Source organism: Suricata suricatta, chromosome 5, assembly GCF_006229205.1.
Source record: "Suricata suricatta isolate VVHF042 chromosome 5, meerkat_22Aug2017_6uvM2_HiC, whole genome shotgun sequence".
NCBI lineage: Eukaryota > Metazoa > Chordata > Mammalia > Carnivora > Herpestidae > Suricata > Suricata suricatta.
The window spans coordinates 117,808,555-117,827,358 of NC_043704.1; the positions used below are offsets into that span (position 1 = coordinate 117,808,555).

Consider the following 18,804-nt stretch of genomic DNA (forward strand, 5'->3'; position numbering starts at 1 on the left):
ATTCTGGGGGAGGGGGAAAAGAGGAGGTGGTGATGGGGGAGGGCACTTGTGGGGAAGAGCACTGGGTGTTGTATGGAAACCGATTTGACAATACACTGTTTAAAAAAAAAGAATCATTCTATCCAATATTAAGGCCTACTATATATTTACAGTAATCAAGTCAGAGTGCTATTAGATAAGGGACAGATACATTGATAAATTAGACAGAATAGCGAACCCAGGAATTGATCCACACAAATATACCCACCTGATTTTTAACAAAATTGCAAAAGCTATTCAATGAAAAAATTAAACATCCATAGGCAAAAAAAAAAAAAAAAAAAAAAAAAAAAAAAGAACCTAAACCTAAATTCATACCTCATGCAAAAATTGATTCAAATGATCATGGATATAAGTGTAATAAGTAAAGCTATACAACTTTTATAAATTTTTAAAACATAGGGGAAAATCTTTGGGACCTAAAGCTAAGCGAAGAAGTCTTAGACTTGACTCCAAACACATGATTCCTAAAGGGAAAATCTACAGATTAGACTTCATTAATAAAAAGCCATGAAGTGTGAGGAACTATTGACAAACTACATATCCCAAAGAAGGATAGTATCTAGAATATATAGAATCACTTGAGTGACTCAGTGGGTTAAGCAGCCCATCTGAGCTCAGGTCATTTTCTTGCAGTTCGTGGGTTAGGTTGGGTTCTGTCTTGATAGCTTAGAGCCTGGAGCCTGCTTCAGATTCCATGTCTCCCTCTTACTCTCTGCCCCTTCCCCACTTGCACTCTGTCTCTCTTTCAAAAATAAACATTAAAAAAAAATTTAAAGAATATATAAAGAACTCTCAAAACTCAATAATCAAAGATGCAACAATGCCATTAAAAGATGAGATAAAGGCATGAAGAGCCATGTCACCCAAGAGGGTATAAAGATAACAACTAGCCACATTAAGAAATATTCAACACTACTAGTTATTAGAAAAATGCAAATTATTGGGGCAACTAGGTGACTCAGTCAGTTAAGAATCTGACTTTGGCTCAGGTCTTGATCTCGTGGTTCGTGAGTTTGAGCCCCACAAAGGACTCACAGCTGTCAGCCTGTCGGTACAGAGCCCACTTCATCCTCTGTCCCCCTCTCTTTGTTTCTCCCCTGCTTGTGCTCTCCCAAAAAATAAATAATTTAAAAAAGGAAAAATGCAAATTATAACCACAATTAAGCTATTACCACTCACCTATTAGAATGACTAAAATTTTAAAATAGTGACATTAAATGCTGGTGAGGATGCAGAGAAACTGCATGGCCTATGTATTTCTGCTGGAATATAAATGGTATATAAGCTACTCTGGCAAGCAGTTTAGTAATTTCTTTTGTAAATATGTAATCAGTGATTACACTCCTGGGCGTTTACCTCAGAGCAATCAAAACTTATGTTGTGTACCCAGAGCCTTTTTTGGAATAGCCATAAAACTGGAAACAGCCCAGAGGTCCTTTACCAGAGAGATGATTAAACAAACCATGGAACATCCCCACCATGGAATACTACTCAACAAGAAAAAAGAACAAACTATTGATATGTTAAGCAACCTGAAGGAATATTCAGAGAATTATTCTGAGTGAAAAAGGCAATTCCAAAAAAGCTACCCACTTCATTGGATTCTGGAAATGGCAAAGTTCTAGAAATGGAGACTTGATAACTGGTTGCCAGAAGTTAAGGAGGGAGCGTGTGGGAGGAAGTAGACGTGGGTGTGGAAGGGCAATGTGAGGGATGTTAGGGTGCTGGGAGTGTACTGTATCTTGCCCCAAATCAACATTAAAATCCTGGTTGTGATATTGTACTTGTTTTGCAAGATGCTTTCTTTGGGGAGAAAATGGGGAAGACCAAATGGTAAGTCTCTCTTCTCAGGACAGCATGTGAATCTATAGTTCTCAAAAAGTTTAATTGTAAAAAGTAATTGTGTTTGTTAGAAAATCACAAAGATAAATTTAGTAAAATGAGAATGAGCTTCATGCAGATGTTCATTTTCTCTTATGCTCTGTTGGTTCCTCCTGTAAGGTTTGCGAGGAGCAATAGCATTTGCCTTAGCTATTCGGAACACAGAATCTCAGCCCAAACAAATGATGTTTACCACCACACTGCTCCTTGTGTTCTTCACAGTCTGGGTATTTGGAGGAGGAACAACCCCCATGCTGACTTGGCTTCAGATCAGGTGAGTGACTCCATTTAACAAAGGATGTCATTACGAGGCATGGCTGCACTGTTCCATTTCTGGTGTTCGTGATGTGGTCAGGAGTACACTGGCAGGTCTGTATGTTAACTTTCCCTGGAGTAAAGTTGACTTTCAACCACGATGTGAAACAGTTTTGTCCTCTCCTAGACCTATCACCAACTGAACTGACTTTTCCAAGAGTCCTAGAAATCTCAGGTTGATGTCTGTTTGCAGTCTGTCTGTAGAAATGAATGTATTTATCTATGAATTCTTCCATTCAAAAGTATTTATTGAATACACTGTACTATGCTTTGGGGTTTACAAAAATGAGAAACCCACAGGCCTTGTCCTCAAGATACTCATAATTCAATAGGATTTATACAGAAAAAGCTGTAATGCCAAGGAGAAAGTATATTTGTTTTGTTTTTAATTTCTCAGAACACTTAGGATAGAATTAAGGACACAGGAAATACTTAAGTATATTTGATTAGTGAACCATATGTTCAGTCAGATGGATCCTATCTACACAAATTAGATGGTTTCTCAAAGGAAAAGGCAATGAAGCTTTAGTCAGGGACCCTCCAAGAAGTGCCTGGAAGATGATTGCTATAAACCTAAAGTATATAGATAGTAGATGGATAGTGGCATCCATTGACTTATTGATAGTAGATAGTGGCATCCATTGATAGTAGTAGCATCCAGAGGTGAAGAGTCTGGATGTCAGCTTAGGCCCAGCATTATTATGGCCTACTGGAGGCACAGCATGGGCTTGTCAGGTCATGGAGAGGCCCCAGAGGGAATTAGCTCCAAGTGACTCCAGGCCAGACTTGGCCACCAGCCAGGCAGGGGGAGGGTTAAAGGCAGGACTGTGATGTATTTAGGAACTGACAGGGCTCTGGTATAGTAGACATGGTGGAAATTAGATTAAAATGGATAGCTTGTGCCAGTTGTAAAAATGGTAAATCTATTGTCTTTATTTAAGTATATTTTCGATATAGGCTCTCATTGTCATATCCCAGGATGTAATAGTGCTTTAAGTAAATCACATTTTATGTCTCAATGCCGTATATCTTGATGATTGTGCAACCCCTCCCGGGTCCTCACCCAATCTCTATAAGACAATGCCATGCCTGTCACATCTAACAGGAAAAGATCCATCTGATTGGCAAATGACTTCCATGAAGATTCTTTTAGGCAAGGATTCTTATTCTGGCACCAATACAGTATTAAATAAATAATTGCCACATGAAACATTAAATGAATATAACCACAATGTAAATTACTTTTTGTTAAGCACTTACTGATAATTTTCTATCCATTTGACAAAGAGGAAGCAGAAACAGGACCCAGAGTTTTAGTACAAGAGAGCTTAGGCTTAAATTGGGCCAAGTGGCCAGGCGTTAAAACAAATTCACGGAAACAAAGAACTTCTTGAAGTACTGTGACTATTGCTGCACACATAAAAGGGCTTTGACCAAAGGTGACTGGAGAGTGTTTTGAAATGCTAGTTGAATTATTTTCTCAGCATATAAATGTGACCTGCAATTTCCTTCACAGTCATAGCTACCTGTAGGCTCCTATGGATGAGCACACATATTGCATTAAACTCTACAGCACTGGGTCCCCTGTGAACTGTTAGCAAGATAGTGGTGTATCCAGGTTTCTAGAAAATAAATTTCAGGAGGTGGATCCATGCATGGAAATATTAGGGCTTGGAAAAGAAATGTTAGAGGATACTAATCCCCACAAGATAAAAGTATGAACTACCCCATCAGGTAAATTAGAATATTCAGAACATGAAGTAGTGATATCAACATTTTCCTAAAGTAATTCAAATGTAACTTATTTTCTACTGTTGTCTTTTTTTACCCTGATGAAATCATCCCTAAATCAGGACCATGGTTTATCCCTAAAGTGTTTACCCAACTCTCCTATAGTATTTTCCAAAGGTATCCATTGATTTTGAATAGATGTCATAGCTTATGTACTCTCTTGATATCCAGGACAGCAGGGAGAGGAGAATATAATTATGGGGCTTTAGTCAGGTTAGAATGGTTATCCAGGTTATACAACAGGGCCTGACAAGGAAGGATAGTGGTGTCCACCACAGCATCCACAGGTGAGGGTCTGGAGGTCAGCTTAGGCCAGCATTATTATGGCCTGGGGGTGGGGGGAGCACAGCATGGGTTTGTCAGATCAGGAGAGGCCCCAGAAGGAATTAGCTCCAAATGGCCCAATTCAAGGCCAGATTTGGCCACCGGCCAGGTGGGGAGAGGATTATAGGCAGAGTTGTGATGTATTCAGGGAAAGGAACTGACAGGGCTTTGGTATAATAGGCAAGGTGGAAATCTAAGCTGGGAACTAGAGTGTTAGATCTGGGATTGGCAAGAATCCAGCCAGAGAGATCAGAGATGCAGTCATGAGGAAATCAGAAAAGGAAAACTGAAATTCATACATATGTGAGTACCCAGGAAGTCAGCCCAGGGACAGGACTCAAGGCAAGATGAAACTCTCAAACTTGAGTGAGTGTCAGAATCACCCAGAGGGCTCACTAACCCCCATAGTTTCTGACCTAATAGATCTGGGCCAGGGTCTAAGAATTTGCATTTTGCCATATTCTAGGCAATGCTAATGCTGCTGGTTCCAAGGTCACATCTTATGATGTTTAGACTTCTTAACCCCAAGTGAAAATGAGGCTGATAATAAATACTTCCAGATTTGACTGGGATTGCCCAGGGCCAGGCACACCTAAACCTTGGGTTTAAACTCTTTACACCTGTACTGGAGGAAGTCAGGGGCTAACTTGAGAAGGAAGAGTCACAGTGCAATGATTATTGGGAGGGAAATAGAATATAATAGAATAAACACTAAAGAATAGGAACATATGTTAATGTGCATACAAATGCACAGACAAGTATGACATAAATTTGGTTCAGTCATGTGTTAGTGATACCATCATCACATGCTTCACTTCTGTCATGATTTATAATGTTATCAAAGAAATCTTCAGTTCCATCATAGTTTTTAAAGATAGTTCCATTACTTAGACTCTTGTGTTACAGAGCAATGTCTCATTAACCAACTTTCATGTCAGACTTTTTCCATTAAATACCAGAATTTAAGTAAATTGGAGCTTTAATAAAATGATAAGATTGGAAAGCCCAAGAAGCAGGAATATGAATGTAATATTGAATAAACTCAGACATCCTCATTTGGTATATAATTTATATACTTTACATTGCCTTTCATTCTTGATTTCCTTTAATTCTACATCTTTTGTTTTAAATTATTACATATGTACTTGAGTTAGTTTTTGCCCCTATAAAAATTTCCATTTGGCCTCAAACTACCACAGTAGGATGCAGATAAAATGTTTTATATAAGGTAACAATTGATAGTATTAATATAAAGTGCACTTTGATGGAAATGACTTTAAAACAGCAATGATCCTGTGCTTTGAGAAATTCAGAATGATCTTTACATATAAAACAAATTCTTCATTAACTCTTGTCTTAAGCACATTCAAACTTCTTGTCCTAAAGCTATTTTCTTTTTAAAAAATAATAAAATATTCTTAATGCAGCATTGGAAATAAATCACAGAACTTTGTTTTGCAAAATTCTAGAGAAAAAGACTAAACTCCTACAGCATTACTTTGGAGGTTTCCATGTAAAAGACAGAAGAATGATTTCTTCATTACAATCCGGATCTCCTCCTTTCTGCAGAATACATTAATATTGGTGGTGAGGAATACCCAGCATCATACTCCAAGGATTAGCCTTGCTGTCCTTGGAAACAAAAGAGATCAAAAGTATTAGGCTTTGCCCTACAGAAGCCAGTAAACAGGATTATCCACCAAATGATCACACATGCTTACAAATAAAACCTCAGAGACCAACAGGGCAGAACTCCCTGGCAGTGGTCACTGTTTTGGGTTGGTAGCCCCATCCTTGGTTTAGGGTAGGACACCACATGGAGCTAACAAAGCACATGATAATGGAACGTATACCACAGTGCAAACCTTTCCTGGGCTTCCTCATAGAGGAATGCTTCAAAATATCTCAACCACAGTACAGAAAACTTTACACACCAGAGCAATATAGAACTTGTATTCCAGACATCATTAGAAAGCGCCCTCATCAAGATGATTTCTATAGCTTCCATATTTTGGTGCTAACATTCCAAACAATAATAGCTTTTAGTGAGTACTTAATCTGTGCCAAATACTAGCTAACAAAGTGCAAGGTATATAACTTACCTGTGGCTCAGCTTTTAATCTATAAAATGGAATAATAATAGTAGCTACCTTCTAGGGCAGGTAAGTCCTGGCAAATTGGCCCAGGGTTGGGCTCTTGGGTTGCAGAGCCAGACCGCAGACCTGGCAGCCTGAGTCCATGGCCTGCATGCCCAAGTAGCATATTCTTCTCTGGCCCTAAATAAATTAGCTTATTCCTGATGCCTGCAATCTACCTTGATTAACAAATCCTCTGGGGAAAAAGAGATGTGCTTTTATAACCAAGACAGACCGGTTAAAAACAAACACAGGAAATCTTCATCCATCGTGAGTGATTGTGTTGACTTGCTTATGCAGCACACAAATTTCTTGGTGCAGATTTTCTCTGACCTAGAAGAATTAAGGTAAACGAGGTTAAACCCTGGTCCAAAGTAGCCAAATGAGGAGGAATTTGGAATTGTAGAAATTTGTCACCTCCCACCTATCTCCCAACCCCATCCAGGATCCCATCAGCCTTTTGTCAGCTCCTTCCACATATCACACAAAAAATTAACACACTAACCTGTGTCCCTTGCAGAGTAAATAATTTAGCACAACGTCACCACTATTAATATTATTATTATCATCTATTAGCTAAAATTTTAAATTATATTTTTGGTTTATAACCCATCCCATTTTATGCCATGCTAGAATGCTTTCTTTATCATTTATACCCACTGACTATAAAGTTTTTAATAATAGCCATCATGGGAATACACACAGATATAATGAGAGAACAGTCCTTAGTAGTATTTTTTAACAATAGCAGAGTTAAATATACCTCTCTTTATTACTTAGGTAAGAAAATGTCAATTTAATATAATGGAGGAATTCAGATAATTAGTCTCCTCAATATCTAGTTGTGTTCTATTGGGTTTCCTTTCTAGTATCCCAAGTCTTACGCGTGTTTAACAATTTGCCTCATTGGTACACTAATGTAAATCAGTGCCCATAAACTGGAGATGAGATGGTATGGGTACCAACCTTGCCTCCCTTTCTTACTAGCTGTGGGATTCTGAGCAATAAAGTCAGCTTCTCTATGCCCCAACTTTCTTATCTGTAAAAGTGGAATTAGAATACCTATCTCTTTGGATTGTTATAAGGATTAAATGTTGCATGTATAAGGAATTTAGGGCACATGGTAAGTGCCTGTAAGCTCAACAAATGTTGCTATAACAATACCAAATAACTAACTATGAGCCTTTTCCTATTCGAATAGTCTTTTACGGTTTGTGGCATATGTATACACACATGTACATACACTTAAGTATTATTAATTAATTGTATTTGTGAAAGCATAGTTTACATGAGAAACAAAAAAAAAGATAGTCTCTGGAGACCTTAGTTCATTTATTTTTTATTTTCTTAAATATTTATTTATTTTTGTGAGAGTGACAAACTGTGACCAGATAGGGCCAAAGAGAGAGGGAGACAGAGAATCCAAAGCAGGCTCCAGGCTCCCAGCTGTCAGCACAGAGCCAGATGCAGGGCTTAAACTCACAAATTGTGAGATCATGACCTGAGCCGAAGATGGATGCTTAACCGACTGAGCCACCCAGGAGCCCCAAGACCTTAGTTCATTTTAAGTAGTAACTAGGTTCATCAATTTTATAGGCAGCTCCTATTTCTGCATTCAAAATGGTAAACCTCTTAAAGAAAAATGCTCACAAAAAGCATTACCATTATCCAACAGCTCAGAAAGTTTATTTTTACAGCATAGTTCTATTTTCTTCTTAACATAAGCTTTGCTTACAATCTTACGTGATACTTAATTTGTACTATCTCATCAATTTTTCTATTATTTTACATTGATTTTGTACTAATTTAAATCTTTTATATTAATTTGTATCAATTGACAGACCTCAGAAATACCTTCTGTTATGAAAGAAACATGGGAAACAAATTTACTCATTTGAATATAGACTTATACTTTTTATTCCTGACCTTTAACCCCCTTTTAAAATTATGTTCTATTTTCTGTAATTTCTTCTAAAACATGTTTCACAACTCCAGATATTTATTGCTCAAATCAATCTAGTTTGATATATTCTATTAAAAATATTGGATAACAGTCACAGCCTATTGTTGATCTAAAAATATCCTAGGTTTCTAACAAGTATATGAACTAGAAGCTCGTAAATTTGCTTCTAATGCAAATTGGACCTTTATTATTTTTTAAATGTTCATTTATTTTTGAGAGAGAGACAGAGCATGAGTGGGGAGGGGCAGAGAGAGAGGGAGACCAAGAATCCAATGTGGGCTCCAGGCTCCGAGCTGTCAGCACAGGGCCTGAAGTGGGGCTCAAACTCACGAACCACAAGATCGGCCCTGGGCTGAGGTCAGATACTTAACCGACTGGGCCACCCAGACGCCCCATCAGCTGGGTTCTTGAATATGCTTGCTTTCTGTGTATAGAATCTTCCTGGTTCCAGAGATAACAGCCTTTATCATCACACTGCCAGCTATCCTCCATTAGACATGTTCTTGTATATCTTCTCCAAATGCTCTTGAGAACATCAGTATCCATATACTTCACCTACTTATTAAGTTTACCAAACAATGAACATTCTGCTCTTTTGGAGTGAATATATTAGCCTGTTATCATAAAATATGATCCATTATGGTTACCTTACTTTAAGTAATCAATGGATCTTTAGGAAATAGATCAAGTCTGAGAAAAAAGTGATTTTAAATTTAATAGATGAAACTTGCTGTTCAAAAGTCTGTGGAGGGGGTTCCAGTTCTGGTTAAGACTGAGTAATAATGTTTACTCCCCCATGCGTCTTTCATTAAATGTACTGAACAGAATGCATGTAGCAGTTATCTAAGGGCTCTTAAAAGTAAATAGTAGCAGACAGATTGGGGAAGGCATACAGAATCCAGAGTATGTACTATCAAACCAGCTGTGAATTTCCTATTTCATTTTCTTCAGATTTCTTCTGGAATATCTCTATCTAGACTCAAAAGCAGTTCAATGACCAGAATTATGCAACAAGGAGGAACTGCAAGAGAAATTATCTGTTTTGGGCATAAGGAATAGGGAAGGAGACCCCTGTGGGTCAGAAGAATGGGGGAATCCATGGGTTTGTTTTTGTTGTTATTTCAATCTGTCTCGTCCCAATGCTGACAGTCCTGAAGCAGCAGTGGTGACGGCACTAGCAGTCAGGCAGACTCCTAAGAATCCAAAAAGGAAAACTGGGGTCCTGAGACCTTGGGAAGAATTCCCACTGAATTTTTTTTTCCTCTCTTAATCCTCTCACTGCTTGCGATCTGATGCAGGCACAATATTATGGGGGGAAATTATGGGAGACATATAATGCAGGGGAATGAAAGCCCTCTGGAGGAAATTGTAGAGTGGAGAGAGTACAAGCAAGTGATCCAATAAAATTGTGTGTAAATTTTGGAGCTCATCTCCAAGTTGTATGTTCATACATATGACCCTAAATAGCACACAAAAGGCTTTGAGAAATGAGCTACAAAATAAAGAATCACTCAAATTCAAGATTGGAACTGGATGGCACAGATCCAGTGCCTGGCACTTGCAGGACAGATGCAAATACACTGCAAAGACTTTGAAACAATTGACATTGAAAGCACCGGCAACAGAAGGCTGGTAAGACTTGTGTCTTGGACCTAATGTGGTTAATTGCCTGGTAAAACACAGTATCAACATTCTCCATAGGAAAGTCCTATGTCACGTAACATATCTAGATCCAGGATCACTTAACATAAATATTCAAAATTTCCAGGATAAATCCAAAATTATTCAACATATGAAAAACAGAAAAATCATTATATCTCACAAGGGAAAAGACAATCAACAGATACTAATCCCAAGATGACACAGATTTTGGAATGAATGGATCAAGACTTTAAAGCAGCTATTATTCTACCATGCTCTAGAAAGAGCAAACACAATGGAAACAAATGGAAAAATGAAAAAAATCAGCAGAGAAAAATAGAAGGTACAAAAAAGAGAGAAATGGAAATTTTAGACCTGAAAACACAATAACAAAACGAAACATTCACTACAGATGAGAGAGTCCATGAACTTGAAGATAGATTATTATAAATTACCCAACTTATACAAAAATGAGAATAAAAATTTTCACCAACAGACTTGTGCTTTAAAAAAAAGCCAAAGAAATTGCTTCAAATGGAAGGGAAATTATATTAGAGGAAAACTTTGAACAATAGAAATGAAGAAAGAGCAACAAAAATGGTAATATCTCTTTAATGTAATAGAGAATAGTTTTTTTCTTAATATATTTCAAATATACATGATTGTTGTAAGAAAAATTTTTACATTGTCTTATGGAGTTTTCAAAAAGGAGAGTGGGTAAAGGGACATGTAAGGTGGTAAGTTTTTTATATTCCACCTCAAATAATAAATATTAGTTCAAAGTAGACTGTGAAAGTTAAGTATTTATATTGTAATTTCTATATCAACCACTTGAAATATCTAAACAAAGAGATATAGTAAAAAATTAAATAGATGAGTGGAGTACACAACAAATTCAAATTTGTTTGAGTTGCTCCAAAGAAGACAGGAGAACAAGAAGAAGAAGGAAAAAAAAAAAGGAATAAACAGAAAATGAGTAATAAGATGGTAGATCTAAATCTTAGCATATCAATAATTATATTCAATTTAAAAAGGTATCAAGATGTCAATTAAAAGAAGTGATCATCAAAGTGGATAAAAATTGGGCTCAACTATATGCTGATAGGCTGTCAATAGGAAATACACTTTAAGTATAAAAATATAAGTAGATTAAATATTTTAAAAGTGGAAATGTTACAAAAATATGTACCATGAAAACACCAAACTACAACTGGAGTGATTTTATTAATATCAGACACAAGTGTCTTCAGAACAAGATAATTTTTCAAGGATAAAGAGGACATTATATGACGGTAAAAGAGTCAACTTACCAAAAAGATGACTGTATAAAATATGTATGCACCTAATAACCGCCTTAAAACCCATGAAGCAAAAACGAGTACCTCCAAAAGGAAAAAATGGGCAAATCCACACTTAGTTGGAAATAGTAATACTCCTTTCTAAGTAATTGGTATAACAAGTAGATAGAGAATCAACAAGAGAATAGAAAAACTAAATAACACCATTAACCGCTGAATTTTATTGACATTTATAGAACACTCCACCCAACAGCAACACAATACATATTCTTTTCAAGGGCACACAGAAACAGAAAAATAAGCGATACTTAAGGTCATAAAACAAACCTTACAAATTTCAGGGAATTGAAATCATGTAATGTACTCTGATCACATGGAATTAACCTAGAAATAAATAACATAAGAATAACTGGAAATTTTTCAAATACTTAGAAATTAAACAACACAATTCTAAACAATCTATCATTCAAAGACAAAAATTCAAGGGAAATTAGAGAATATCTTGAAATGTAGAGGAAAATGAAACTATAACATACCAAAACTTGTGGGATGCAGCTAAAACGGTGTTTGAAAATAAATTTGTTGCCCTAAATGCTTGTATTAGAAGGCAAGAAATTTCTCAAATCTAATCTTTCAGAATTAGAAGATTAAGAGAGCAAACTATATCCAAAACAAGGAAAAGGAAAGATAATAAAAGATTTGTGCAGAAATCAAAGAAATTGAAGAATGACTCCCCTCTGTGTTCTGTGATTTGCCCTGTGTCATCCAGACACAGGAGAGCCACAGGCACCACCGAAGAGAAAATGATTGTTAGTCTTCCAGGACCCATCCTCTTGCTATCAGATAGCTCTTCACTCAGAGATGTTGGGGACTCAAAAGGGTACGTGGCTTTTAAGACTGTGATGGCTGTGGCTGCCTTAGCAGGCCTTGTGGCAACCCTAGGCTTCATCAGCTACCTGCCTAAGAACAGAACCCTGATGTTAAATCACTAAGGATTTTCAAATAAAGTGGTTGAAGTAAGCTAAAAAAAAAAAAAAAAAGTGGGGGGTGCCTGGTGACTCAGTCGGTTAAGCCTCCCACTTCAGCTCAGGTCAGATCTCACGTTCATGGGTTCAAGCCTCGCATCAGGCTCTGTGCTGACAGCTAGTTCAGAGCCTGGAGCCTGCTTCCAGTTCTGTGTCTCCTTCTCTCTCTGCCCCTCCCCCTCTCATGCTCTGTCTCTCTCTGTATCAAAAATAAATAAAACATTAAAAAAAATTTTAATTCTATTAATAGAAGAACAATAGAGAAAAATAAATAACCAAGATCTGGTTCTTTAAAAAGATAAATAACATTGATAAATTTTTATCCAGTCTAACAAAAAGAAAGAGAAAAGGTACAAATCACCAATATCAAAAACAAAAGGGGAATATCATGACAGACCTTAGAGGATAATTAGAGAATACTATGAACAACTCTATGAACATAAATTCAGCAAAATAGATGAAATGTAACAATCCTTGACAACCTGCCAAAAACCATTCAGGAAAAAAATACACTGAACTATCCTATATCCATTAAAGAAATAGAATTCATAGTTTAAAACCTTCTAAAAATGAAAATGACAGGCCCAGATGGTTTCACTAGCAAATTCTTCTTTGGAAGAGGATATTACACTAATTCTAAATAATCTCTTCCAAGATAGAAGAGGAAGAAACTTTTTCCAATTTATTTTAAGAGGCCAGGATTATTCAAATATCAAAGCCAGACAATAACATCCCAAGAAAGTTAAATTATAGACCAAAATCTTACATGACCATAGATGCAAAAGTTTTCAACAAAATATTAGCAAATTACATACAACAATCTGTGCCAAAGGAAAAAAAAAGGAAAAAAAAAACTAAACATTGCAACTATATGAGTTTGACTCTAGGAATGCAAAACAAGTCCAATATTCTAATATCAGTCAATGAAACCTATCCTATTAAGGGGTTAAGGAAAAACATGATCATATTAATTGATGCAGGCAAAGCATTTGGCAAAAAACAATTTTCATTCATGTTAAAACAACTCCTAGCAAACTAGTAATAGAAGGAAACATCCTTCAACTGATAAAGGGCATCTACAAAAACGCAGAGCTAACATCATATTTAATAGTAAAAGACTGATATCAGGAATGTGTCAAGAATATCCACTCATCACTATTTAACATTATATTGGTAATCCTAGTCAATGCAATAAGGCAATAAAAGCAAGATTTATAAATATTGGAAAGGAAGAAACATAACCACCCAGTTGCAGACAATATAATCATCTATGAAGAACGAATTTGCAAAAAAATATTTTAGAAATAATAAATGTGTAACTAGGTTTTAGGATACAAGATCAATACTCAAAAACTTTGTATCAATATATGTATACTTGTGTGTGTGTATTAGAAATGAGCAATTGGAAACAAATTAATTTTTTAAATACTAGCAATAGCTCCAAAAATTTTAAATATTTAGTAAAAAGAGCTAACAAGCCACATCTAGGATCTATATACTGAAAACTACAAAATGCCAAGGAAAGAAATCAAGAAAGGTCTAAATAAATGGAGAGCCTTACTATGTTCATGGATTGAAAGACTCAATATAGTTATGAATTCCCCATAAATTGGTCCATAACTTAATGCAAACCAAATCAAAACTCCAGCTGAATATTTCATAGATACAAATAAATTATTTTTGAGTTTAGAAGGAAAGGCAAAGGGACTAGAATAACTAAACCAAATTTGAAAAAGAAAAAATTAAGATGTAAACACCCACTGCTTGATTTTAAGACATACTATAAAACTGCTGTAACCAAGTAATGTGGTATTGATGAAAGAGACAAGCAAGTCAACTACACAGAAAAGAGTCCAGGAATAGACCCACACAAATATGACTCATTGATTTAACAAAGTACAAAGGCAATTCAGTGAAGTAGGGATAGCCTTTTCCACACATGGTATTGGAATAATTGGATATTTGTGGTAAGAAGAATTCTAACATGCCTCCCAACATTTCCTGTCCCTTCTCACTCTGATGTACATGCATTGCAAAATTGTTGGAACTGCAAATATGATGGATTTTACACCTAGGCTTAGTGTACATTATGTGGCACAGTTGACTTTAAAATAGGTAGATTATCTGGGGAGTGTTTATGTGGGCTCTTCTTTGGTGGTAGAAGAGTAATTCAGAGAGTTAGAACACAAGAAGGACTTGACGCACTCTTGCTTCTTGAAGATGAAGTAAGGAATGCAAGACATGTGGGCAACCTCTAGGTTCTGAGCGCATCCCTGACAAAAAAGAGGGTTATGGGCTTACAACCGCAAAGAAGTGAATTCCACTACCACCAAGAATGAAGATGGAAGCATATTTTATTCCAGAGCCCCCAGACAAGAATTTAGCCCAGCTCATATCTTGATTTTAGTCTTATGATACCCTGAGCAAAAGATCCAGTCACGCCATGCCAGACATCAGACCTACAGAACTATGACTAATAAATAGGTGTTATTTTAAGCCCCTAAGATTGTGATAATTTGTTACACAGCAATAGGAACTTAATATAATATCCAAACACTAAAAAAATGAAACTTGATTTAAATTTTAGACTTTATACAAAAATTAACGGAAAATATAAAACATAAAACTTCTAGAAGAAAGTGTAATAGAAAATCTTCAAGACCTTGAATGAGGCAAAGGATTCTTAGCTATAATACTAACATCATGCATAAAAGAAAAGATAAATTGGACTTCATTGAATTGAAATATATTTTGCTTTGCAAAGGACATTGTTAAGAGAATGAATATACAAGTTACAGACTTGAAGACTTGAAGAGAATTGCTAGGGGGGACATTGCTGGAACAATGCTTGGAATATTGCTGGTGGGAATGCAAAATGGTGTGGCCAACTTGTAAATCACTTTAGCAGATTCTTACAAAGTTAAATAGACAATCACTATATGACGCAGGATCCCTCTCCTAGACATTTGCCCTAAAGAATAAAATGGGGATAACAGCATTTGTCTCTGAAGATTAAATATGTGAGGTTTAAATAACAAAATACATGTTAAAATCCTTTGAGCTGGACCTAGCACTCATTGAATAATCCTGCTTTACTCACAGCTTTTATTAAAAATGTCAGGTGAATTTTAATAGCCTTTTTAGCATAGGTTGAGATAATCACAAAATTTTTTCTTCTACTTTATTGATGTGATGAAACATATTGATAGATGTTCTGATAGTGAATTATCCTTATATTCTCAGAATAGCCATTTTTTACAACTTTATATTTATAATAATTACTAAATTAATCTTTAGTTTTTCTCTTTTGGGGAGAGAAGGCTATCTTATTGGGTTTAGATATTAGTAAGTGTGGTGTATTCATAACATGAACTGAAGACTCTTTTATGGTCTGAAATAGCATAGAAATGATTAAGACTTTAAAAAAATTTTTTTAATGTTTATTTATTTTTGAGTGAAATAGACAGAATGTAAGCAGGGGAGGGGCAGAGAGAGAGGGAGACACAGAATCCAAAGTAGGCTCCAGGCTCTGAGCTGCCAGCACAGAGCCCAGTGCAGGGCTGGAACTCAGGAATGGTGAGATAATGACCTGAGCCAAAGTCAAAGTGCTTTTTATTTATTCTTTTATTTTTCACTGAATCGGATGTAAGGACATCCATCATAGGCTTCTTACCCAAATACTAATGCACACATCTTTGACATTCTCTTAACCAAAATATCATTACTATGCTTAAAAATACTTTTTAAGAAAACAATAGTTTTTATCATGTCAATATATATTCAGATATTCCCAGTTATTGCAAGAAAATATATATTGTATAGATGTTTTTAAACTCAGGATCCAATCAAAGTTATATACTGCATTTGGTTAAAAAAAAATTTAGTTTCTTTAAATCAGTTTCTTATTACTTTTTTATTTTTCACGACATTGATTTTTAGAAGAAACCAAGTCAGTTGTTTTGTACACTATACCACATTCTGGACTTGTTTGTTTCCTTATAGCATCAATTAACATTTTTCTCTATGCTACATTTACTGTACACTGGAAATTAGGTCCAGGCCTGAAATTCAGGTTGAACATTTTTGGCAAGAATATTCATTGATGATATGTACTCAGTAGTGTATATTTCATGTCAGCAGACATATATGGTCAAGCTGTCCCACTATTGGTGATGCCAAGTTTGTTCATATGGCTGTGGTGATAACTCCACTGCAAAGATACAGCTTTACCTTTGTAGTTAGTTTTTAACCTATGGGGCAATACTTGAGCACTATGTGAATATCCTGTTTCCACCAATCTTTTACCTACTATTTTTAATATCCATTGATGATCCTTGCCTGATTTCATGATTACATTTGAGATGATTTGGTTTTTGTTTCTTCTTTGATAGATAATTTTTTGAGAATTTCTTAGTTTACCAAAAAAGTGTAATTTTTATAATCTTTTTATAATTTATTCCTAATTTATCAAATTATGAGGCTGTAAACTGTAATGATTCTACTTTTGAAATATAAGGTTTTGTGATCAAGTACATGACTGATTTGGGTGTATGTTCCATGGACATGAAAAGAAATGTATATTTGCTACTTTTGAGGAAAAAAGTTGTGTGTGTGTGTGTGTGTATGGGTATTAAACTGAGTTTATAGATTATGTTACTCAAATTCTCTATATCCTTACCTATATTTTTACTAGATGTCAGATTCTGAATAAGGTACATTAGATTTCCTACTATAATTTTATTTGTAATCAAGATCTTGCATCCTGATTTTTTCTCATCTTTTATATGTATCTGATGTGTGTGATATATCATTTTATGATAGTTAAAAAATCTTCAAGTTGCCTGCTATATTTTTCTCATTCCAGAGAAAAAACTTAAAATCCTCATATTCTTCTTAACATGTTCATGCTCCTTTTCTTTCTTCTAGTTCTGGTAATGTAGAATCCTAAAATAAAGAGTGAAAGCAATATAGAAAAGTGATTTTTTTATAAGCACTAAACAGTGGGACTTCCTCTTTTTCCCCCCACATTATTTTGGCTATAAGTGAATAGTGAGCTAGTGTTGCTTGAAATAGATTTCCATGTTTTGATCAACATCATTTAATTCTCTGGGGTCCTTAACTTCTCTTCAGAAAACAAAGTCTTGGTTTTTTGATCTATTATAATCTTTTACCTGCTAGTATGCATTTTAAACCTTAATGAAATGGTTTAAGAAAAATTACTGTGTAAAATTCAGAGTTGCAATAAAACTCCCATTTTGCATCCACCCTAAAGATCAATTGCATAGCCAAAATATGGGATTTTAGTTGGAGTTTTTAGAAATAATTGCCAGACTGTACCATAGAGTCACTTTGAAGAAATTGCTTAAGACAGGGAATTGCCCATTAGAGGCAAAATATGCTTTAATGCACATCTCATTGTACTCAGTGCAAGGCATGTTTAGAAGAACATTAGCTCTTTTTTTTTTTTTTTAATGGGAAGAGTGTTCCACCCATTCCAGGGCTGGGTTTGTATAGTAGAATATAATTGGCCTGTAGTGAGGTAGCACCCATATTTGGAGGTGATGGTACAAAAGCATCTCAACAGCTGGCTTCTCAGTGGCATTGGCTGCTTTTTTCTTACTTTTCCAAACTTCAATTTGGACATTAATGGTCACCTGATGTTCCCTTGAGCCTCTTTATTTCTTCTCAACCACAACACCCACAAATGAGTTCCCACCAAACAAACTATCCCTTAGTTTGGAAAAGTCCAGCTGAGATATGGGAATGAATTTGTTCAGCCCATTTTGAGGCCACCTGCCCCTCTGGTGTGGCCCTCCCAAGGTTCTGCCACAGAGTAGCATGGCCTGCAGACTTTGTCCATGCAGGTTGTAATTTATTCCGGTCTAGTCATCAAAATACTCTCATCCTTTTCTTTCTCTAATATACTGTCTTTATGGGTCTATTTATGTTTGTACAGCGATCTTGTTATTTCGGTAGGATTCTCAAAGAAAGGGAGAAGGTATAGTAAAACCTTGGATTACGAGTAACTTGTTCTGAGAGTGTTTCTCAAGATGAGCAGACATTTCTAATAAATTTTAACTTGATAAACGAACAATATCATGCAATACAAGTAGTATGTGATGTGGAACATCACAGGATCACAACTAAGCCAATGGTACTTGAAATTCACTTCGATATAAAAGTGCTTTGGATTACAAGCCTGTTTCCAGAACAAATTATGCTCGCAAACCAATATTTAACTGTAAATGTATTTGAAACAGTAATTTTATTTTTCTTTAGCCAGTACCAGACATTTAAGCAGGTGTTTAATGTTTATGAGTAGAAACTAATATGTGCTTACTATATAAAGTTTAAAAACTAAAAAATTGTTTAAAAAAATAAAATTTACT

The 18,804-nt window shown here is 35.6% G+C and overlaps 1 protein-coding gene across 1 annotated transcript in view; it reads left to right on the plus strand.

The window, feature by feature from the left end:
- SLC9A9 (solute carrier family 9 member A9) overlaps nucleotides 1-18,804 on the plus strand; it is a 534,926-nt gene that overhangs the window by 330,571 nt on the left and 185,551 nt on the right. Inside the window, exon 12 of the mRNA XM_029940098.1 lies at nucleotides 2,044-2,197. Within this exon, the coding sequence (XP_029795958.1) occupies nucleotides 2,044-2,197 (154 nt within the window). The remainder of the gene's footprint in view (nucleotides 1-2,043; nucleotides 2,198-18,804) is intronic.